At 31.5% G+C, this 25,911-nt stretch overlaps 1 protein-coding gene across 1 annotated transcript in view; it reads left to right on the top strand.

The window, feature by feature from the left end:
* The window catches only part of LOC106679946 (uncharacterized), a gene marked incomplete at its 5' end in the record, with an annotated part of 308,178 nt that overhangs the window by 251,271 nt on the left and 30,996 nt on the right, over positions 1–25,911 (top strand). The window contains 3 exon segments of the mRNA XM_067051769.1: positions 14,269–14,531; positions 19,417–19,562; positions 25,131–25,374. Of these exon segments, the coding sequence (XP_066907870.1) occupies positions 14,269–14,531; positions 19,417–19,562; positions 25,131–25,374 (653 nt within the window).

The raw sequence follows: 25,911 nt of genomic DNA, 5'->3' as shown, positions 1-25,911 counted from the left end.
GATATATATATATATATATATATTTTTTTTGTTAACAATTAATTATGGGTAGGGGTATAGACAAAAGACAAAAGACACCCTTAACTGTATACAACGTTGTAAATAAAAAAAAAAGATAAAATAATAAGATTAAAATAGTAATTATTAATAAAAGATAAAAGTAAAGTTAATAACAAAATCAATGTCATTTATGAATTTAACAAAATAAATGATGGACTTCTAATAGAGTCAATTTAAGAAAAAGATGAAGAGAAAAAATAAAATTAAAACAAAATAAAATTTTAAAGTGACAAAAAAGAAACAGAAATATAGGACTTATAACAGCCTGGGCCTCAGTCTTCGGGTTGTGGTTGGATTTCCCAAGTAGTAGGTCACAGCTCCTTTAATTGTCGGTAACTGGGAGTGGAACTTCATGAACCTTTTTTTTTATGTAATCCTCTATTGTCTACATTTGTGATTCTCGATGCAATTGGCTGTTTCTTACAAACCAAGGAGCACCCACAGCGATTCTTAGGACTTTATTTTGAAAATATTTTAATTTTTTCCTTTTCGTAAAGGATGCCGCTCCTCTGACTTCACAGTCTTACATCAGCAGTGGCCTGAGCATTATTTTAAAAATTAGAATAGCTAGCTTACTAGCTCTTCTTTAACATCCAAACACAAACTTCTGACGGAGTTCTCGAAAAGATGATATTAAACAATCATTGTCCCAACCATTCCAAACTAACTGCTACGAAATTGTGCTGTAATTAGAGCAACAACTCATTTTTCGCTGAGAATACAACAAAGATCTGTCTTTTGATTTATTTGATTATAGTTGTTATTGGTCAGATTTGATATAAAACCTAATTCTTTATGACGTTCGTTGGTGTTGATCGTTTATGCAAATTAACTCACAATTATTATTTAATTTTTTTTAAACTACTGTAGTTATAAACTCAATTATTATTTTTATGACGCTCTCCTAAAAATCACGTATGGTTCACATCTTAGAACTTTTACTGTTCAAGTTGGGATCATTGGCACATAGACACTTATGTTTGTTAGATCAGGTGTTCCGAGTAACCTATGGCAACCGAAAGGCTGACATAATGTAGGCAATACTAGCGCCCCATATGGCCAACAGCCAAAACTCACCTCCCCCAGCGCTCTGTGTGGTGATAAAAAGTAACCCAGGATGAGAGGAATATCTACAATTTTCCATAGCCCAGTCATTCAAAATTAATTAACCCTTTTAATCATAAATGTTTTATTTCGGCCACCCCCTACACCACCTGTAACTTACATAATAGAATTTTATTTATGTTTTATTGTTCAATTATACAGTCCAGTAAAATCCAACCTGCCATCCAAAAGTGAATGTGTGTCTGGCATTCAGTTGAAGACATACTTCATACACCAGGCATAACAAACCCGTATGTAACTATTTTTGATGCAAGGGCCACCTAACGAAAGTGGCCATCTATGAACCCAAACTGTCAGTTTACCGAAAACTGGTCTCAAGTTTCTAACAGTATTGTATGTAGCGTATTTTTCGCTCGGTTTTTGCCAGTAAACATTGAAACGCATGTCTCACAACGCTTCAGCTATTAAGCTTAGGAGCTATACATAGATACTGTCGATACTCTTGTATTCAGTTGTGCTACATGGCATTTAAATGATAAGGAACGGTTTTCTACTTAGTTCATCGTCGTAAATTAATGGTGTAGGTCTTCCTCTGGGTTTGTTATCCAAATCCATTCTGTAAAGTTTAAACTAATGAAAAAAAAAATACTTAAAAATCGTGTATTTCCATCGTCATATTTGATGGCATACTAATAATGTGGAATGAATCCAAATGGCAGTAAATATTAAAAAAGAGAGGGATAATAATGGTTCATAAACGTAATAAACAGCCAAAGTCCACTAATCCCACTGTGAACTTCTGAAATAATAAAAAAGGGACGACTAACTACAAGTTCTATCTAGTAAACTACTTGTACATGAGAGGAACAATCCCACGCAATCAATTTAACCTGTTAATCCAGGTCGATTAACATTTAATAAAGGCTTTGTATTATATTATTCATGTAGGGCTCAAACATTAATCACCGAAAGTCACTATTTGACCACCTGGTACAAACTTCCATTCCAGTGATAAATTATTCTCTTTAATACAGATCGGTTCGTTTGATGATAATGGCTTTTGTGTTGTGTGATGTGATCCAACACTGTAACACCTGTTTTACACTTGGGTTACGTTATTTCAGTACTAATCTGGCTATCGAGTTTATGACATTTTAATCGAGTTTTTTTTACTTACCTAGCTATTTATGAAATGTTTTAAATCACGCTCATACATTGGTCACTTTGAAAATTCACTAGATATGTATATCACAGAGCTTTTAATCCTGCAAATGAATTATTAAATAACGAATTAATTAATTAAATTATTAATAAATACATTAGTTTCGAATAAATAATTGAAGCCAAAAAAGTATATGTGTGTTTGCTACCTCAAAAAAGCTTGAAATGTGACAGTAACTTTTTCGATAAAATCGAATGACCGTGCCACTTTATAGAATCGATTTTCTTGAAAATGAATCTAATGATTAAACTCAATGAATCAATGAGCAATTTTTTATTAAGCAAGGTTTTATCCTTATTGAAATAGAACAGTAGGGCATAAATACCAAATTTTCTATAACTCTTTCTGTAAAGTACCGTTGTCGGATTTAAGTAATCCGATTTTCTCGGTTAATTTTTGGATTTATATAAAGTCGGGGTCGGGGGTCTCATTTTCTGATGCCCCCCTTGCCGCGAACACCGGAAGACCCCGAAGACGCTGCGACTGCAATGCCGCCCCAGCCTAAGCATCATGCAAGCCAGGACCTGGCCTACCCCTACCATCACGCCAGGCTCCAGGACACGCTGGCCAGCCCTTGAGGAGGAACGAGGACGTCTTTTCAGACACAGGCGAAAATACACGGTCTTCACCGTTTCGCCCACCGCACACCTTGATGAAGGAAGCGGCTATAGGATACGTCACCGCGGCGGCGAAGACGTCAACAGATAAGCGCATGATTGTTATTTATGCCATGAGACCACCCAAACTTGTTTGTCCTTTTGTTATATTACTATAAATAATGAAATTAAATTAAAAACCTAACACACTAATATTATCTGCCCCTCCAGGGATTAATACTTTATAAATATAAGGAAATATATGCATGTTAATTAGCGGAAAGTCTCACGATTTCCAGCCCTCCTTTTCCACACATTTAATTTAATCATAAAATTACATTCGGGACACCTGCAGTATAGCACGGGCAGGTCCCGAAGTAAACAACCGTTAATGTTTTTATTTAAAAAAAAAAAAAACAGTTCTTATTGATAGCAAAAATATATAATGTACTCGTATAAATATAAAATATTAAAGAATTTTATGAGTAACTAAAGAAGAATAAAAGAAAAATTGATAAATCTGATTCGAACAAAAGATGCCAATACCGCACGATCTTCGCCTATAGCATTATTGCTTCGTTATCTTTTGTCAAATTGTTGTAGTCTTAGCAGGAACAAAATTTATATTTCTTACCCCCATCTCGAGTAACCCTAAGATACGAATTTTTATAGTAACGCAAACATTTTTGTTTACAATTTTCGTTTTTTCAGGTGTTTTAAATGAGAATAAATAAGAGGAATTTTATTTATAAACATTAGCAACATCATATTCTGATTCTCATCTACTGCTTCATAATATAACAACGCCCTCTATAGAATTTAAATTTAATATTTCTCTCCAGAACTGAATCTTTCCTCAGTTTTAATCCATTCATATTTTGCAGAATGCCTTTAACAAGGGGGGAGTCCCTCATGCGAACTCATGCCTGTATAGTACAGCTCATTTACTAATTGTAAACTAGATTTACAGGTGCATATAAAAAATTGTAAAAAAAATAAAAAAAAAAATATGAGAAATGAAAAATAGTTTATTATTCTGGGACTAGATCCCTTTAGAACAATTACAAAGGCAATTTTAATTTATAATAACATTTATCGGTCATAAAACAGTGTGGCCACACTTAGTTGTAACTTATATACCAAGAGAAAAAATATATTAATTAAAAAACTAACTGACTAAATCAAAACAAAACAAAAAGTTAATACAAAATATCTGTACTATTATTATAATGGGTCAGATTGGTGAAGCAAAAGGTAGTGAAATATAAGGGATTTAAACGAGGAAAGGGTTGGTACATGGCTTATGTTAGAGGGAATGGAGTTCCAGAGATATGCAGCTCTGGTAAAAAACAATTTATCTATCGCAGCAGTTCGTGAGGTGGAGGGTAAATGTCAGATAAACAGGACCTGGTAGTACGTGATTGGACAGAGAATTTGAATTGCTGGTTATCTAGGATATAGGAGGGGAGTTGAGTACTAATTACTTGGAATAAAAAGGAAGCTATGAAGTACTGGCATCGGAAGGATAGATAGAGCCACTTCACCTCGGCGTAATATTGGGTTATGTGTGTGTGTCTGGTGATCCCGATCATAAATCATACTGCGCAATTCATAAGACGTTTAAGTTTAGATTCGAGATTACCCGAGAGTCCATCATATACCAGGTAGCCGTAGTCAAAGTGGAGTAAAAAAAGAGAGGAAACTAAGAATTGCCGGGTTTTAAGTGGAATGAGATAACGGATTCTACTGAACTGCTTTAAAGTAGCTATGGTTCGACAGGAAATTTGGGCAATGTGTGGTTTCCAGGATAAAGTTTGATAAAAAGTGATACCAAGATTTTTGACTGACGTATGTATGGAATGAGATAGGGGTATTGTATATATATAGTGTATATATATTATTTTTACAATTTTTTATTTGCACTTGTAATTAAAATAAAATTAAAAAAAAAATGTAGAATTTAGGCAGGCCTTCTTTCAATCTTATTTATTTTTTATTGTAACTTCAAAGCTGTACAGCGAACATTCTAAATTTTAAATTAAATTAAACAGTTCTTGTATCACCGGTTAATAAAAATGTTTTATGTCTCGATGCACAGACATAAAACATGTTTTTTACCGATTTTTATTATTTATTATTACAATATATTTGTATTGTATATTATTACCATATAATTTAATTATATATTGTTATTTACCACTATAAAGTAAAAGGATGTAATAAGCAATTAATTCAATCAATAATTTAGCGGGTGACTAAAAATAATATTGTATGTTTAATTTTAACTTTTTTTTTTATTTATTGATAAATATTACAATGTGCCACGAAATTGTTAGGCTATAAGTATTAGTGATAACTGATTACATTCATACTAAAATGAAATAATATGAATAAAAATATATGAAAAATAAAATCTCTCTCTAAATATATACAAACAGAAGAGTAAATAATCAAACTATCTATATTAAAAAGTAAATAAATAAAATTATCACCAGTCGCATTTACACTCTTATTTACAATATTTACACAAGGGACCTGAGGATTAATTTTAACTAAATGTATTAATTTATATTAAAATTTCAATTGTGTTCAGTGAATCTATATACATCCCCAAGTCTAGCAATAGCGAAGCATTGCCAGGTCTGCTAGTAATAATTTAAATTTGTGTATTATTATATATTTATTTGTGTCGAAAATATATCAATAGATATTTTATGAGTTTAAATAAAAAAATGCAAGTAAACATGCAATTGCCTAAAAATCCGGGCTTTGTTCATAAGTAATCCGATACCTGGTTATATTTTCAAGATTTTTTTTTTGCTTACTGTATTACGTTTCCTTTTACAATATTTTTTTTTTTTTTATTGCAAATATGGATCGACTGATAAAGTCATGTTCCGCTTAGAGGATTCTTTTAAGACGCAGGTATACTAGGTAGACGTGTATCTGACGGAGGTATACCTTAAGGTAGTGAAAGCAGAACATAATAAGGAAGCGACCGACAGATAAGCCCTTTAAGTTCCCGCACAAAATCAATGGGGAACTGAGTGGATTGGGGAGACACGTGGGCACCCAATAACTGAATGGAGCCCCCGTTCATTCATTCTTCGGAGTGCCGTGCTACGATGACGTCTCTGTCTTATCAGAAGGCTTATCAGAGGTCTTAAGGCGATTTAGTGGTTAGTGGTCATCATTAGAACTCTCTCATTAGTGACCAGTTAAGTATGATTAAGGTCAATGATTATATAGCAATAGCCAATAATTAGGTATATTGTTATTATGTTTTGTAATAATACGTCATCGTTTTTCATACAAGTTCTTTTAATATATATTTTGTTTTAAAGATTTTCATTCATCAAGTAATTGTAATTATCCAATGATAATTTTTTTAATTATATTTTTAAAAAAATAATTTTTAAAGGTAAAAATAAAAAAAAAAAGTATAAAACAAAGGAATTGTGTTGAAAACCTACTGTATCATTCTAAAAGTTTATGTTAGATTTTTAATTCTTCTATGACTGTATTTAATACTATTTTATTAAAAATAACTTCTTACTCATTCATTAAAATAATTCATTAGAATAAATTTAGCTGTTTTAAAATTCTCCGAAATTCATACTAATACTTTTTTAATTACGACGACTCACATGAATTACACCATATTTTTTAACACATTTTATATGTTTGGAACGATGGCCGCAACCAGTATTTAGAGCTGTAATTTTATCGAATGGAATTATGACAAAAATTATCTAAATAAAATAATATAAATATTGTAAAATATAGTTTATACTTCTCTGATTGCTTGTCTGTGAGAAATAAATAACTAATCAACGAGTAAAATAGTGAATTTAAGGAATATTTTCTATAATAGGGAAAAGGTTAGGAATTCGCTTGTCAATGTTTTCAATTACCTTTTTTTTTCGAATGACATATCACTGCTTTGGTTTAGTAGTGGTAAATCGGGCCTAAAAAAAAGTTTTGATTTTAATTTGGCTTGGACATGTTTCAAAGATTTTGAACAAGAGGGTAATTTACTCTATTCAATGTCCCTCAAGTAGAAGTAGTAGTACAAGAGCCCAAGAGAAGAAAAATTGTCAATTATTTAATCCTAATTTTTTATTACTTTAATGAAAACTTTGTTTAATTACTAGTCGAAATTGATGAGCCTGCCAAATATAGTTGTAGAAAATAAAAAATGGCGGCTGTTTCAAAACGTTTTGTCTGAACAATTAGACGAAATTATACGTCATAAAATACTGTACAGAACGTTGAGCTAGCTATAATTTTAGCGATATACTATACTTCTTATAGTTCCTTAGTTATAGCTTTCTCACAATAAATTAACTAACTACTCAATATTTCAGTATATATAATATATCATGAAATGTTGCTTTTTAAAAAACTGTTTCTCGAAAACTAATGAATGTAAACAGCTCTTACGGCTCATATTTTTGTAAATTTAGTCTACTTTAAATGATGTCTTATTAGGTTTTCTAGTGTTGTAGGTAGTTAGCAATATGGGACTTAGAATGAAGTTGTTTTTCATATTGAAACAGCCATTACTTTTTATTATCTCCAACTATACTTCGCTGACTCATCAATTTTTACTAGTAATTAAAGAAAGTTTTCATTAAAGTAATCAAAAATTGTGGTGAAATAACTGAATTTTTTCTCCTCTTGGTCTTTTTTACAATACGGTTGTGACAAAGTAACCCCAGTCTATGAATTAAGTATAATAAAAAAAAAAAAAGAAAAAAAAAAGTGATATTTAACTTCAAGTGCTTTGGTGTCAAATAAAATATTTTTGAAATGAAATAACCAGAGACGGATTCTATGTCTTAATGGTAAGAATGATTATAAATATTTTAAGGAAATAGGACATCTTTACTATGATGGTAGATTGCTGATATATATGGAATATTTTTTCTCCCGCTCTATTATGTATATTATCATTTATTATTTACCTAATTTTTATATTGTTTACTTTAAAATTGTTTACTTTAAAATTATTTTCGTTATTATGTGAGCTACTTTACTCCCATCCCCACTCCTCCCAATACAAACGGTTCACTCTGATTTTACTTCCGTCAAAACAGTTATGAATTCTGTCGCATCAATTTTCATTTGATTTTATTGTTTTGCCTTTCCATCTCTTAATTTGTACTTTCTTTAATATTTCTTCTCTTATTTTATCTCTTATCTATCTGTTACTATTACCGTTTTCATTTATTGTTTATAACCTTTAATTTCTCTTATTAAATTTTACGTTTCATTGTATACCCCTGTTATTTTCCACTCATGTTTTTTTTTTTTTGTAATTATGTCAAGTGTTTGTATCTTTTATAGCCCTGACGAAGCCCGGCAAAGTGGGGCGAAATGTTGGCTCTAATAAAATAGTACACCAATTTACTATTGGAGTTTTAATTGATCGCACCCGGACCAAATTCTAATTATTGACATCTTTACTAGTTCTCTTTGGCTGAAAATTAAGAATAATCGATTATCATTCATTATCAATTGTTCTATAAATATATTTAACTATATATGCAGTTAAATATAATTTTTTATATCCTCAGTTTAAGCTTGGTTATGGCATGGTTCAAAAACTAAAAACTAATTTTTACTCCCCTTTTCCTTTTTTTTTTTGTCAGTTAAAATACAGATTAATAGATAAAACGTTTAGTAGCTCTAATTTAATTTAATATCTCAATATAGTTAATTATCTGACTAAATTAATTATATAAATTAATTAAATGACTATAGCATTAGTTTTAGCTTGCCTAGCAGTAAATAGTTATATAAAAACCATGGTTTGCCCCCGCAGAGCGCCTTGGTCTGAATACCAACGAGGTTAGCCCGCAGTGTACGTGCTCAAGCGATCTCTGTTTCCCGATATGGCCACCATGTTCCAACAGTGTTGATAGTTAATGATGTACTTGATAATGTAGTATACGTCCTACAACAAGTGTACTTTATCGATAGAGTTACATATGTAATATGATTACAGTTATTGTACATGTCTTATGACTTACTAACATTTTACGTCCACCTAAAATAGATGATGTCCGATAATATTTCGTAAAAACAATTTGAATTTTTTGTTAATTTTTCCTTATTTCATATAACAATTGTTTCCATAATTCAAGATATATCATTCGTTTTTGGGCACAAATTTAAAATTATCTTTATAATATACCAAATACCACAAATCGGACCATGCTAGATGAATTTGAATTTGAGATGTAAAACATTGTATTTATAATTTTTCATGTATGTGTTATGTGACTATCTACTAATCTTTTTATTATCAGAACGAGAGAAATCATATTTCTAAAAGATACCAAAACATTGTGAATTTGTTCAAAGTATAATAAAGTTTCAAATTTGGTAAATTTGCAAACTCTTTCCAACAAGGGAAAAAAATTATAAATAAATTTTATATTTTTAATTAAACTGTCCCAATTTATTGCATTTCTTATACTATAAAAATCCAATTAATACTTTTAAAACTTGAAGTTGATCGGTTGAATACACTAAGTATTATTAAAGATTTTCTTCAGATTTGTACCCCAAAACTGGTATTATATATAGCATATATAAAGTAAAAATTTTAATTGAAATAATACGATCTGCCACACTCAAAGGTAATTAGTTCTAAATTTGAAATCAATAAAAAAAAATAGAATAATAAAGATATAAAAGTTAAATATTTAAAAAATAAAATGGATAATAATCATAACAAATATTTATATACACATTGGGGGATAAATGAATTTAATAATAGCAAAATAAAAAAAATAAAAACTACCTAACAATCCATACCGATATACAATATTTACACTCTGCCCTGGAAACACAAAATGTGGATGGAAGTCAGGACTCCTAGAACAAGAGCCTGGGAGAAAAAAAGGGCAGTTATCTCTCCCCATGTTAGATTACTTTAATGAAAACTATATATAATTACTAGTCAAAACTGACGAGTCTGTGTAGGTAGGGGGAATAAAAAATACCGGCTGTTTCAAAACCTTAAAAAAAAATTAATTTTTCATTTGGAGCTGTATCTCATAAAAAAGTACCAACAACACTAGAAAATCTAAAAGGACATTATTTAAAGAAGATTAAATTATGAGCCCTAATAAAGGTATTTACGTCCAATAGTTCTCGAGATATAGTCTTTAATAAAGCAATATTTCATAAAAATGTACTGAAATATCATGAGTTAGTGAATCTATTTTGAGAAATCTATATCTCAATAACCATTTGACGTATGTCTAATAGCAAATTAAAGCTAAATAATTGTACTATGAAGTAATTGATCACCTTTGCCTTCGTAGGAATAGTAGTTTTCATGTTATTTGCTAAAATAAATTGATTTATAGTTGTTCGGACAATAGGTTTGATTTGTGAAAATCTTTATTTCAGAAATTATTGGACGTACAGATGTCTCCCTGTATTAAAGCTAGTTAAATTTACTATAAAATAGTTTATTACGTTTATCTTTTTAGGAGTAGCAGTTTTTATGATATTAGACAAAATAAACTCACGAAATGTTAATTTCTAGTTGTTCGTATAAAATGTTTAATTTTTGAAAAAATATATCTCTAGACCCATAAGACGCACACATATCTGCCAACACTCAAAATAAAGGAAATTTAACTTAATATAAAGTAGTTTATGACACTTATCATCATAGGGGTAATAATTTTTATGATATTCACCAATGAATATAAATTTTGCAAAAGAAAATTTGTCCTAACAACTATAAATCAATTTATTTTAGCAAATTTCATGAAAATTACTAGTCCTACGAAAATAAACATCATAAACTACTTTATAGCTCATTAATCTAGCTTTAATTTCTGTGCTAATAGACATCTGTATGTCTATATGTATATGTAGACATATGTATGTCCACATAGTATAGATTTCTCAAAATAAATTAACATTTTTATGAAATGTTGCTTTTTAAAAAGCTATATCTAAAGAACTATTGGACGTAACTAGCTCTACTAGGGCTTACATTTTATCAAATTTACTCTACTTTAAATGATGCTCTTTCAGATTTTCTATTTTTGTTGGTAATTGTAAAGATATAGGGTTCCGAATGAAAAATTAATTATTTTTAACGTTTTTGAAACATCCGCCATTTTTTTATTCCCCCTACCTATGCTTGGCAGACTCGTCAGTTTTGACTAGTAATTATATCTAGTTTTCAATTATGTAATAAAATTGGGGTGACATAACTGTCTTTTTTCCCCTCTTGGGCTCTTGTACTATCCGGGGTTCCAGTGCTTCACTCCCAGCAAAGTCAACAGTAATGATAGCTAGTGGTCATTCGGAATAATAAATAATATTTTCAACTATAACACTCTCGAATGTATTCGCAATGTTGTATTTGAAATTTATCCTATTCCAGTTTTCATAGCTCTCCAGAACTAAATTATGTTGTCCGCTTTTCCTCTTCTAACCTTATTTCACCTCGTTCATATTTATTTCAAAATCATGAATGGTTCATGGTTCATACATAGTCCACGATATTTCAATAAAAAAGTTCGAAACGTTACAGAAATATAGAGAAAAATGTAAAGTAAATAATAATAATTGCATAAATCTCAGTTTTAACTCCAAAAGACTCACCGATTGTAGGTGTTATTTTGTTAAAAAAGAAAATTATCAACTAAGAAAAAAAATACTATAAAAAACTAAACAAAACATTATATAGATAATAATTAAATTAAACTTAATTGAGAGTTCTCTCGGTTTGACTGCAAAGAGTGAGTTACTTCGCTTTTATCTCCCGCCCACATTTCAATTAGGTTTATTAAGGGAAATGCTGTTTACTTTGTATTTTTCTGACCTAAATTTGGTTTTACCAAGAATCAATAAAGCTATTTTTATAAATAAAATATAGGTAGGCTTTCGAAAATTAAAGTATTTGGATATATGCATTTTTGTGGTAATTGTTCTTTTAATTACCTCTAACTTAAATATTTCTTTTAGTAGATTTCTAATTATCAATCCCAATCGATTTAATTGTTGTTAACGCTATAATTTAAATATTACTATGAAATCCCGTTTTAACTAAATTATTGCGGAATAAAAAACATGAAGTGGTAAAATTGGTTAAAACTCAGCAATCTTGAATATTAGATGTTAAAAGATTTGATCATAAAAATTTTTAAAAACATTATTAAAGTTGTAAATGTACTGCATACATTATACATGTTAATTTAAAATATCTGGGGTGTGCACTAAAATTTATTTTTTTACTTTATTCATTTTAAAAATGACATCCAATACGGTCCGACCAAATGATAAAATATATCAGTCGGTGCTAAAAAAACACAAAAAATGTTCATCATAAGTGTAATGTAAATATTACAATTTTGACTATTAGGGCGTTGTGGTGGCTATACAATTGATACAACTAATAATTTTATTAACAAATGCTAAAATGAAAATAAAGTAAAATAATAAAGAATAAAATAATAATTATTAAAAAATAAATTAAATGAATTAAATAACTGAAAGGACTTAGAAGTGAATAGTAAAGCTGAAAATTTACAATTAGTGAATTAATATAATAATGAGAATAAAACAAGATGATACAGAATATGATAAAAATAAAGATCCAATAATATCTATTACTAAGCAAACATACATTACTAATTATAATCGTAATATAATGAATAAGTATGTGGATTTAAGAAAAAATACAGGCAGATATGGTCATATAGTGAATCAAAATCAGTTATTGGGAATTATAGAACTAAGAAAGTACCCAGTTTAACATTTATTTTTATTTGTATTTTTTGTGGTTGATTTATTTATTTAGTTCTTCTGGTAAACGATTGAACATATATGGTACCATATAGTTTAAGGTACGTTTGCCAAATTTATTTTTATAGGGTTTTTCAATAAATTTGATTTTTGTTCTAACATTTTTTAGATGTATTATTTCTTTTCTAAATAAATTAATATCCATAAATTTAAAGATAACACGACTTTCCTTCCCACATTACCAGTCAGCTGGGTAATTCCTAATTTGTTAATTGCTGCATCTCATCCAATATTGGTGTGAAAGATCATTTTTTTCTGTATTTTTGTATATTTATTTTGTCTAATTTCACAATTTACAATTCATTAATAACGATCTGTATTTTATTTGATTTAAAACATTTTTTATTTATTTTTTAAAAAATATAAACATAGTTATACGTATTAAGTATATAATAGCAATGAAAAATGAATTATATAATATTATAATCAAAAACAATGTAATAATTTTTGGAATGTAATAACATTAATTAAGTAGAAACTTTGAAAATAATAAAACTATTCCTTTTTACTCTAGTGCTTCTGCTATGATGAGACGTATTTTCTCACGGTGGTGGAATTATAGTGTGCATACAATGTCAGTATTGTGTAGCATGTTTCATTGAGTCCTGTTTCCAGGATTCTCATTACGGATAATGGGTGAACGCTGTATACCCTGTTGTGTCTATTCTCGATTACTTGTGATCTGGTATATCTGGAAGAGGTTTTGCATTTCAGAATATCTAGTCTGTTGGGAAATAAAACAAAATTTTCCACTATTCTCACAAGGTTTTACATTGACATTTTTTTTCTTCTTTTTTTTTTTTAAATTGAAACCATTAACTAATTTTGTTTTTCGTGCATCAAGCATATGAATCATTTAGCACCGAAATCCGTTATTCCTACTTCTTAAAAAAAATAATGCCATTTGATGATAGTTAAGTTTAAATGGTCCTTTAAGGACGCGACGGCCGTGCGGTTGGGGCGCAGGTCCCAGTGCGCTTGGTTTGGAACGTTATGGGTTCGATTCCCACCTGGGGCAGTTAAATATTCATTTTTCGGTGGTCTTGAAAAATGAATCTTGACACTCCCACCTTGGTTAGTCTGCAGCAGCAACCTAGGTAGCCGTCAGTGGTTGGCCAAAAAATTACCAAACCAACGGTTGTACAAGGAGTAATTTGGTCAGAATCACATTCGACCGCCATATTTTTACCCAATTTAAGACGCTGGGTGGCGACCCAGGAGAGCTCCAGAACCCACAGGAGTTGACCCACGGGTTGACAGTTTTCTGCCCAGCCCGATTCGAATTTGGGTCCTTGGAGTGAATAGCTAGAGTTAGTAGTATTTTATTAATTCTGTATAAATAAAATATCCATTGGTTCGATAGACAGTGAATACCAATAAAAGTGTAAACGAAAATGTCTATTTCTATGAGACTAGCCTTTATCATTATTTATAATAATATGAAACCAAAATTAGTAATTGATAATTTCTGTTTATTTACAGGAGGTTCGCTGAAGAGAGAAGACGGCCCCGTGGGCTGGGGGTCCGGGAGCGAGCTGGAGTCCCTAAAGCGACTGCTCCACTTCCCGGAGGAGGTGGCCCTGAGCCTGGCCCAGGAGGAGGATGCCCTCTTCTATCAGGTGCCCCCCATCGACTACCTGAGGCAGGTGACCCTCGATCTGGGGGGTGCTCCGCCCCCGCAGCCTCCCCAGCCCCACGATCATCACCGGGCCAGCGTCAGGAGCCTCATCAAGCGCTTTAACGAGGTCAGTAATCCACAACTGTTCTATTCAAAACAAATAACTTCACCTCTTAAAAACCTTAAATTTTTGGGAAAATGTTGGCGCCTATAACTTAACTTAACATTTTTATTACAAATAAATATTTTCTGATTTATTATTAATATGTAATGTTAATTGGAATTTCGCACATTAATATATTTATCTGTAAAACTGTTCATTTAATCGAAAATGTGAAAAGAGTAGAAGTTTTAATAAATGATATTTCCAATAAATCTATAATGAAAATCTATTAAAGCGGTCTCGAGAAATTCGTGTTTTTTTCTCTGTTTTGTTCAGACTCATTTCAATGTTAATATTAAGAATTCAAAAATATATTTATAATTCCAAAAATAAAGGAGTGAATATAAAATTAAATTGACTTTATTTTTCAATAAATAGTTTCTAGGAACTGTTAATAAAAAATTAATATATATTAAGAAAAACATTTTTTTTACTTATTTATTTAATGTGATTTACAACTGTACAAATAATAAATACAATAAATAAATATGGGAAATGTTTCATTAACACTTGAAAATATTGGGATGGAAACGCCCATTGTTGGTACTTCAAGCATTAATTTAAATTAGAAGGTCTCGTGGCCGTCTTCTTTTCAGACGCCTCGGAGGATTATCAGGGATTGTTTAGAATAAGATATTCAGAATTAATGATAAGAGATTAATTAATTGACATCCCAACGAATGGGATGTTAAGGTCTTTGTGAATGAGTTTATTCGTAACGTAATAAGGAGCATCTAGGATTTTACGTAGGATTTTGAATTGTAAGGATCGGATGCGGGAGGAATTTGATGCTTTGGTAGAGCCCCAGAGCTCAATTCCATATGTCCAAATTGGTCTGATTATCATATTGTATACATTTTTTTTTTATAGTGAATGGGAAGTTTAGAGCGTTTATCAAGTAATTGTTGTAGCATTCGAAATCTACGAGCAGTTTCTTGTCGTTTTAGTCTTGTATGTGGATCCCATGTAAGCCTCTTGTCAAGATGGAGTCCTATGTATCGAATCTGTTCATCAGGCATTAGTGGAGTATTTAATATATTGAAAGAATACTGCAGGACAGGAGGGCAGATGTTTATGACAGATAGTAAAGGTGATCTGGTGGGATTTGCCAGAATTTATTTTTATTATCCAGTTCCGACACCATTCTTCAATGGTTGTTATGTGAGCCTGTAGTGTTTGTGATGCATTAGTTAGGTCGTTGCTTACAGACAATATACACGTGTTATCAGCGTATGTTGTTAGGACTTGGGTTGGGATGTCAGCTGTATAAACTGTATAAAGAATGGGACCTAAGATACTCCCTTGAGGAACACCGGCGGACTGAGAAAGAGAGATAAGTAGGCTAGGTTATGATTTACTTTAAAGGTTCTATCAGTGAGGTAGGAGCGGATTAAAAGGAAATATGTAGGGGAAGGAATTGACGAAGTTTATAGAGCAGACCTGGAATAAAAGCATTAAAGTATAAAGTTTGATACAAATAAATAATTGTTTCTGATGGAGAAAGTAATTTATTAAATAAAAAATTAAAAACAGTAAACATTATTTTTTTTAGATTATCTAATTTTAATAACAAAAATGTGAGTGAGAATTAATAGTAATTCATAAACCGGTATTAACAAGGAAATTTGAGCACGCTTTGAGTATTTTCTTTTAATCCCTGTGCCGAAGTGGTAATCTGGCAAGAGGCCAAGAAAAGAAAAAAAGGCAGTTATTTCACCCCAATTTTAATTACTTTAATAAAAACTATTTATAGTTTTTATTAAAGTAAAATTTTATAATTAATTTATAATATTATAATTTATATAATTAAAAGTTATAGTCGAATTGATGAGTCTGTCAAGTGTAGGTAGGGAGAATAGAAAATGGTGGCTATTTCAAAACGTTAAGAAAAATTAATTTTCCATTCGGAGGTCTATTAACTAGGTCCTTCTTTAAAACTATTAACTACACTAGAAAACCCAAGAGGACATTATTTAAAGTAGAGTAAATTTCCTCAAATATGAAAGAGAGCTATTTAAAGAATCTCCTAAAAGAGCTATTTATGTTGAATAGTACTCGAGCTATAGCTTGTTAAAAAGCAACATTTCATTAAAAAAACATAACAAAAGATCACTTAATTTGGGTTTATTTTCGTAGGATTATTAGTTTTCATGATATTTGCTAAAGTAAATTGATTTATAGTTGTTCGCACAAATTTTCATGTGCAAAATTTATATTCATATGCAAATATCATAAGAACTACTACTCCTACAAAGATACGTGTCCGAAACTAATTTATTAGGTCTAATATTTTAGCTAATTTACTGTAAATGAAATGTTCTCTTAGGTTATCTAGTGTTGTTGGTAGTTTTCAAGATAAAGAGTTCCGAATGGAAAATGATTTTTTTTTTAACGTTTTGACAGCCGCCATTTTTTTATTCTCTACCTACACTTGACAGACTCATCAATTTTGACTAGTTTTCATTAAAGTAATAAAAAATTTGGGTGAAATAATTTCCTTTTTTTCTTCCGGGCTCTTGTACTATACGGAATGAGGCAGTAACTATCAACTGTCAACTGTCAACTGTTAAATATGGCGTACTGAATATCGCGCCAACTAATGGAATAACCCCCACCTTCTGGCTTAACTCGCCCTGGAATCGTATCCCTCCCAACCCATTATACTCCTTCTTAGTTTTCCTCACATGCCGTTCGCATTAAAAAAAATCTTACAAAAATATTCCTTTGACAGGAACACGACCAACGCCATTAGTTCTTAATCTCTCATCATTAACAATCCTGTGAGTTACATTACAGTTGTCAATTTCAATATATAACTTTAAAAAAAAATTAATTAAATCAATTTTTGGTTCTCAGTTTATCACAATTCATGGCAAGTGGTCCCCAAAGTGTCTGGTCATTCTTTCTACGACTATTTTGGCAGAAGTGGTATTGGAGGGAAGACCAAGTGAGCATTGCACATCGGTCGTCCCTAGAAGCATATATCACTGGCTATGATAATATTTGCTGAGACCACAATCCAGTAGATTATCCAATCCTCTCTAATCCCCTCTGCTAATTACAGTAATACCTTCTATTTCATATCATTAACATTTAATTGCAATTATATTTTTTATAAATAAAATAAAAATCGTTTATAGTAATAGTGGTAATTTTCGTACAACTTCTTTTCAAAATATTTACGAAAAATATTTTTCTTTCGATTATGCTTAGAGTACTTAACTAAGTTCACAGGAATCGATATTCAATAATTGTTTCACCTCTCTTATAAAAAGAAAATCGATTTAAAGCATTGTTCTAAACACAAAGGTCTAGAAGGAATGTTTTTTCAAATTAAGTTGAGCTAAATTCCGTTTTTTAAAAATTTTGTTGCCAAATGTATTTTATTGGTATGATTCAAACGACGGAACAGATTGCAATCATATTTTAAACCAGAAATGAGAATTTTCAATTCTGGGTGATTTCGTAGCTTCTTACTTCCAAAAAATTTTTTAAAAATAATTTTAGTTGTTTCTTTATTGGCGCGACAGACCGTGGATGTCCATATTATTTTTGTGAGTGCCACCCATTGGCTGACGGCATCATAAATGCCCGGGGAGGAGGCCTCGAGTGATTATTGTATAGTTATAAGCTTGAAAATCCCGGATAGGGCCGGGGACTCGAACTCGCAACCTATGGGTTGGCAGACAGGTGTAAATAATTTTACGCTTGTAAAATAAATATTCTTCCCAAGGTTTTGGACTATTAGTTCTAAAGATCATTTCATTAAAAGCTTATTAATTATTTTGAAAAATAACCAAATTTTAAATATAAATATGTACTGGGTCGTTGTGCCATGATATAGTTAATGTGTTTTGATTACAATATTAAAATATAACCATGTTTCGATTAGAAATCACCCAAGAAGTGACCATTGAACTATTATTGCAAAAGGACATTTATAAAACGTTAAGTGTAGAAAAGATAAAAATTGGCTATTTTTTAACAATAATATAATAAACACCATATTTAACTACATATTTATATATAGCACTTTTTAGTAATTATTTTTAGGGCCAATACCTGAAGATAAACGAAAAGGTCAAAACGTCGTATGGAATAATTTATTGAAAATGAACTTTTGCAGTAAAAAGGCTAAAAAAAAAAGTAACGTTTTTTTATATAAAATGAATAAAAAGAACTGAGAATGTTAAGCCCATAAGGTAGAAGAAGCTAGTAATTAGAAAAATAGTTTATTAACTGTCTATGTTTTGTTAGTTAATTTGTAGAATAATCGTTATAAATCTGTAAAAATATCACGAACGTCTGTTGAGTTATGTCTGTAGTCACTTCTGTTGTAGTAATTGTTTTTAATTCTTGAATTCCTTTGAATCCTGATTCCTTTAACACTGTGAAGTTGTGTTATGATTTTCACAACTCATTTTGAGGAAATAATATAAACCCCTATTATTATAAAGATTTATTCATTATTTAAAATATTATATTTAAGAAAACAGAGTAATTTTCAATGCTCCTTAGTTTGTCACTCATAAAATCATACATAAAGATCTGAATGTTCCATAGGTAACCGATCTAGCCCAAAACAAGATAGCCACGAGACCTGCTAATGTAAAAACGTCATTAGAGTGCTACCAATGGGTAGTTTCTTTACACGCATGTATCACTCCCTTATACACAAAAATCAAATTTACTGAAAGTATGTATGTAAACGTACAGTTGTAAATTCCAGTAAATATATGAAAAAAAAAACTTTATTCGACATATTTTCAAAATTTGAAATATCAACCACTCATGTCGTCATTAATCATTTTAATTAATATGTAATTTTATTATTTTTATTATTCTTCAGGTATCTTCATGGGTCACACACTTGATTATCTCTCAACCGACCCACGAAGACAGAAAGTCTGTCCTCTCCTGCATCCTAAGGGTAGCCCTCTTCTCCTGGAACATCGGCAACTTCAATGGAGCCATGGAAATCGTAGCAGGGTTGAAGTAAGTATTATATTCGCTAAATTTATTTATTTCATACCATTATATTGTTATCTGTGCAATAAGTATTTCATTATGTATATATATTATATTAGATAATTTTTTTCTGTAAATGATGTATATTTTTGAGGTTCAGTTAAAACATCAGTTAGTCATAGTAACAATTATATTGTGGTGATGTATTGAAGCTTTATAGTTATAGTCATGCCTTAAGGTGAAAAAATAATGGTTTTTATTATAATAAATAATGTTCTAATTATTAAACACAAAAATGTGTTGAGTGTAAATTAAGATTAGTAGATAGTAACATTGCTCACAATCGTTTTGTAAGTGGGTATTATATATAATTGTAATAATCAATAGAACTAACTCGCACGAGGTTCGTAGTAGAACTTTTATTAATAAATGTAATATGGTCCGAGTGCGGTAAAAAAAAAAAAAAAACTCGAATAGTGATAACTATTTTAATTAAGCCAACGTTTCGCCCCACTTTGCAGGGCTTCTTCAAGGCTGTTTTCACTGAAGTCTAAGTCAGAATATATGACTTTGACTACTCTGAGACTCAGACTTTGACGCTCCAGACTCAACTGACTCTGCCTTTGACTTCAGTCTAAACAGCCTTCACGAAGCCCTGTAACGTGGGGCGAAACGTTGGCTCAATTAAGATAGTTATCACTATTTGAATTTTTATTTACCGCACCCGGACGATATTACATTTAATAATAATACACACGGTCAATCAGCAATCTTCCAGTAGAACTTTTATTTTCCTTTAGGTAATTGTTAGGATTTTGTATATTTTTAAGCATAAATTTGGTTCAGATATACAAAAGTAGCAACAATTTATAAGTACTTACCGATGTTAGTTTGAATTTAAAATTCATAATATAGCTCTTAAGTCTTGAAGTTCAAGTACCCAAGTGTGGAGAGAAAACAACAGGGAAGTGGAAGTGATCATTAAATTGTTGTAGATTTTACTGACATATTTATTGATGTAAAGAATATAAAAAAGAAAGAAATTGTTCAAAGAAACCTATTAATTGAGAACTGATTGTCAAATATCTGTAAGTAAGTTGTGGATTTTTTTTTGTTATTATCATTATATATATCTTTTTTTTAAATTGTTTTTGCTCTTGGCCCAAGAGGACTTGCATTGTATAAATAAATTTTAATGACGGAAAGTTCAGTTTAGGAGTCTGCAACCGTAAGAATGCATTTCCGTTCTACAAAATTGGTGGCTCAGTGGTAAGACACTTTGCCACAAACTCCGAGAACCCAGATTCGAATCCGGCTGTGGCAGAAAATTTTTCTTTTCACCGCAGCCGTGAGTCAGTTCTGTTAGTTTGGGCTCCACCCAGCCTCGTGTAAGTACTTTTAATCGTGTAAAAATTTGGCAGTCGAGATTGATTCTGATCAAACCACCTCCTTACACAGCCGTTGACCAAGTGCTGCACCCTGAACCTCCATTTTTAACCTCCACTTTCACAAATAAGATCATACATAAAGACCGTAATGTTCAATATGTAACAAATCTAGCCCGAACCAGATATCATTTCTTTCATTATAAAATCCCTAACCACCCAAACTCACTAGTTCCTAACCTTGCTTTCTCTTGCATTCCTGACAATCCTTTGAGGCGCCTGAAAAGAAGATGGCCACGAGACCTGCTAATGTAAAAACGTCATTAGAGTGGTAACAATAAGTAGTTTCTCTACTCGCCTTTATCACTACATTATAACTGAGATCAAATTTACTGAATGTATTATTATGTACTGTCGTAAATTTTAATAAATCTCTAGTTATTGTCATAATGTGATAAATTTAAAGTTGTTATTAATTTGGGAAAAATTCTCGGCCCGATGATTCCAGTTCCAAGGGTGCGGCAAAATCCAGGCGCCAAAATTTGCGCAACCTGCAACTATTTTATAACTACTTAGTTTCAGCTGTCGTAGTCTCATATTTCCAGGAATCACGATATTTATTATTTATTTGTTTTCTTAATTAACCGAAAAATGGCGAATGATATATCTCATTTCTTATTGCTGCAGACCCCTCAATTATATCCTCTTTTTTAAAAATTAAATTGATTGCTATATTATTCATTTTTTTAAAAATCTTAATCATTGTATATGTGTATTTAAAACTGAATATTGTAAACAGATTTTGTATATTTATAACATCAGAATTACGAGGAGCTAATTCCAAAGATCCTGGATGAGGCTTACTTTCTTTGGTGCACTGGAGCAGGGGTTTCTTTCGGCCTCCAGCCGCATGGGATAGTTGTAGGCCGGCGGAAACTACTTGCTCCAGGCAACTGCCTCCTTCATCAATCAGCCAACGCTTCTTCGAGTCTTCTTAGTTTCGTAGAGGAACAAAAAATTTATTTTTATTCTAGAATTGTCATTCCCTCAGAATAATAGCAATGTAGAATTAAATCACCATTTGTCTGCCTATGGAGTAATTACAGCACTTAGTTATAAGATTAGTTTAATAATTTATGTGAAATGTGAACTTTTTGTTATTTTAAGTATCCATTTCTTTCAAATGTGGAATGGATGGTATTTAATCAAAAAATAAAGGTTTGTTCTACCAACCACTTCTGACTGTCATAAACTGCGGAGCATGCGCAATATGGGTTTTGGTAGAAGACAAAAGAGGTTGGAACATAGTATGTAATCAAGCATAATAACCTATTTTATATTCGTTGGAAAAGTGAGACCTAATAAGATAATTACTGTATTTTGAAACTTGGCATTGATAAGACCGCGTCTCTGTCGAGCGAGTTAAAGCTCCAACTCTGACTGGCTCGTGACTGCAGCGGCGCCGGTTCGAATTCGGTCTGGGACATCAACGTTTATTTCTGTAGCGATCCAAAAAAATGAAAACTTGACCCTCCGTTGTTGTTGACCCACCCATGACTAGGAAGCAGTCATGAAAAAGAAAACTAGGTTTTGTTTTATCGGAGACATGGCTCTGGTCTTGAATCCGACAGTAAGATTTGAAAGTAATGACCTCGAACAGGAAGGTGGAGTGGAAAGGGAAAAAAAGGAAATATATGAAAAATGCGTCCCTTTCTTTAAGGAAAAATTCCGTGAGACCTTCGAAGAGAGAGAGTTCACCGTGAGAGGCCTCTCTGGTTTGGATCTCGTGGAACAATACCAGATAGAACAAGAAGCTTCTTAAAAGGCCTTGGTGTTAGCATTGGGGATATTGCGATCTTGGCGGAAAATATTATTTTGGACTCCCTGGGGATCATACACCATCTCCTGCATGGGAATTAGCTCGGAGATTATTCATTGTTTTATTTTAATATGCGGACCAGTCGATTTGTTTGTTTTAACTTATTTATTCATTAAATTATTTTATGTTATTAGTATTATTATTTGTATTTATTTATATATATTTTTTCAAAACTTATTTATCCATTCAAGTGTTTCTTGTAACCGTCTTTTTTTTATATTTTCCTTTGAATTTATGTGTTAGTCTTGTTCTCGTAAAATGTATTTATTTGTTTGTTTTCTGGTAAACTGGTCTACTGCTGTGACTATTATTGATGGTCTAATCTCACATTGCCGTCTAATAGTGAATATGTTCAGCGGGTCACTGGAGAGGATCTAGAAGGGTGAATTCGGGAGAGCGAATTTGTTGATCGGATGAATTAAAAATTGTGAAATTGAAGGAACAGAAAAGGGAAAGAAAAAAAAGGAATGAATTGAAATATTTGTATTTCGTGTATGGACCGAAATGGACTGTAAAAGGGAACTGTAGGGAAAAAAATTGTTTTCTTTCTATTTTATTATACCATGTAATTTATATATGTCCGATTACGGATTGATAAGTATGCTGTGTGATATAACAACCTGATGTATTTGGGCAGCATAGATGGATAAAGTATTTCTCTCTCTCTTTCACTGAAGCCCTATCTTCATGTAGTATTTTTAGAGCTACATGTAAACTAAGAGTACACTTAGTTGTTTCTTGTAACTTTACGATTTCTATCACTTTTTCATTATCTTTTTGAGAAAGAATGAAATTTATATATGATAAAAAATAGTTTGTAGTAATCTCTATCATTAAAACAACTAATTTACCTATTAATTGTATAAATATTATGAATATCTTGATAAATGTAAATTATATTTACTTGATTGATTAAGTGATTTTAAGTAAAAATGAGGTACATATCTTTCTATAAATGAAAAATATATTCCGTTATTAGAACAATTCCTTACTCTACTTCAGTCCTAACGGAACATCATCGTTATTAGTATGTTAATAATTTTAAAATGACGTGTCCTTTCTAGCACCTTCTACCTAAGAAAAGTTAGGAATTTTGAAACAGTAAATCTACACAATACATATAATCGAAATAAAATTAATTTATTTAAGGGAACTACCTAATATTATCCAATAAGAAACTAAACTAAATAATTGGATTATCGATATATATCGCAGCATATTTTTAAAGGGATCTTGCAGACATCTATAGAAGCGAAAGGAACGGTATAGACAAACATTGGGAAAGAATTGAGAGTACTTTGAGGGATATTATAGAATAAATCCTGGGAATAAGACGGAGTATGACAAGAAATGAGTGACATGATGAAAAGTGCTAGACAGCGTTGAGTGAAAATGAGAAATATGAAGTAATCAAGGGAAGTATATAATCACAAAGAGCTCGGCCACTCGTAGCTCAGTTGGTTATGCCCAGTCTTGCCAGTTTGAGACTACTGGCGGTGCCGATTCGAATCCGGGCTAGGGTGTTGACTTTTTTCATTGACTGGTGGTCCCACAGAATGAAAAATTTGACCCCCAACAGTATTGACAGTATAGGACTCGAATGGGAGTCTTGGTCGGGGGGGGGAAAAAAAAGCTGTTAAAATAATTCGTAAGAATAAATAGAGGATCCTAAAAGATACCAATTGGAAGCACTACAAGCTCAGAGTGGACAATACTTGGTGATACTCAACCTCTTCCGCCATCTATCGAAAATCGCCGTGAACAATGCATCATAACCCGACTCAGGATCGAACATACAAGATTAACACAGAAGCACCTTCTTGAAAAAAATCCTTCACCGACATGTTATAGTTGTAAATGTACTCTGACGATAGACCATATCCTGGAACACTGTTCGCGTCTGGAATCATCAAGAACGTCTTTTGGCCTCCGGAGACAACGTCAAGAAAATTGGAAGCTTACTGCCAGAAAATAGGAAGAATTTGTTTAGGTTCCTAAAGGAGAACAACCTGTACCAAGAAATATAACCACGAAATCCAGAATACGGTGCCTCTAACCCTGTAGTTGTATACGGCACCTAAAATTAAGCAAATAAATAAATAAATACGAACAATTTAATTCCCTGGTTTCTGAGAACAGAAAGTAGCTCCTTTGGTTTCGCTTTTTTTCCAGTAGTATTAAAAAATAAAAATGGGTTAAAATCAGACACTATTAAAAATTACAATGGAGACTTAAATGTTAACAATGAATGAAAGCACCAACACTTTTTTAATGACATAATACTTAGAAATATTTTCTATCCGATGTTTACCTCTCTGTTTTTCCTCACAGGTCAACGAAATTGAAGCCTTTCTGGCTCTCGATCACAGAGAAGGAGCCGGTACCCACTTTGGACTTTTTATCGGCGGCGCTCCTGTCGGTGGAGTACGAGAGAGCGCTCAACAGAGCCCTGGCCATGCCCGAGTGCTGCGTAGTCCCCTTCTTCGGGTCTTTTCTTCGCGACCTCCGAGACATCCTCTCGTCAACGCCTAGTCTCGTCGTCCTAGCCCCGGCGGGAGATAGAACACATCTTGAGGTAATAAACATTTAACTATTCTTTATCTTTAATTATTAGCATAAAAACCCACATTTTAGAACAAAATAAAAATATAAAGAGATAAGCAAGATAAAATCTAGGATTTCGGATGAGAGGAAGCTTTTCAAAATTCATCAAGAAGAGAAGATATGTAAATTAAAAAGATGAATAGCCAATTGCATCGGGGACTTCAAATGGAATGATTAGAAGACTTCATAAAAAAAAAAAAAAAAAAAAATATATATATATATATATAAAATTCCGCTCCCAGTTATCGGCAGTTAAAGGAGCAATAACTTACAACTTGGGAAATCCAACCTCATCTCGAAGACTGAAGCCAAGGCTGCTTCAGGACATCCTGCTATAAATTCTATATTTATCTATTTCTATTACTGACATTAATACTATTTTATTTTTTTTTCTTCGTTTTTTTTCTCATTTGAATTCGATTATTTATTTTTTATTTTTATTGTTACTCTCTTCTTAAGAGTTATTATTTTCTCATATTATTTTGGACTCCCTGGGGATCATACACCA

Source organism: Halyomorpha halys, unplaced genomic scaffold (genome assembly GCF_000696795.3).
Source record: "Halyomorpha halys isolate HHAL.00 unplaced genomic scaffold, Hhal_1.1 Scaffold235.1, whole genome shotgun sequence".
Lineage (NCBI taxonomy): Eukaryota > Metazoa > Arthropoda > Insecta > Hemiptera > Pentatomidae > Halyomorpha > Halyomorpha halys.
The sequence above is the reverse complement of the archived record's forward strand: the minus strand, read 5'-3'. Positions and strand labels throughout refer to the sequence as shown.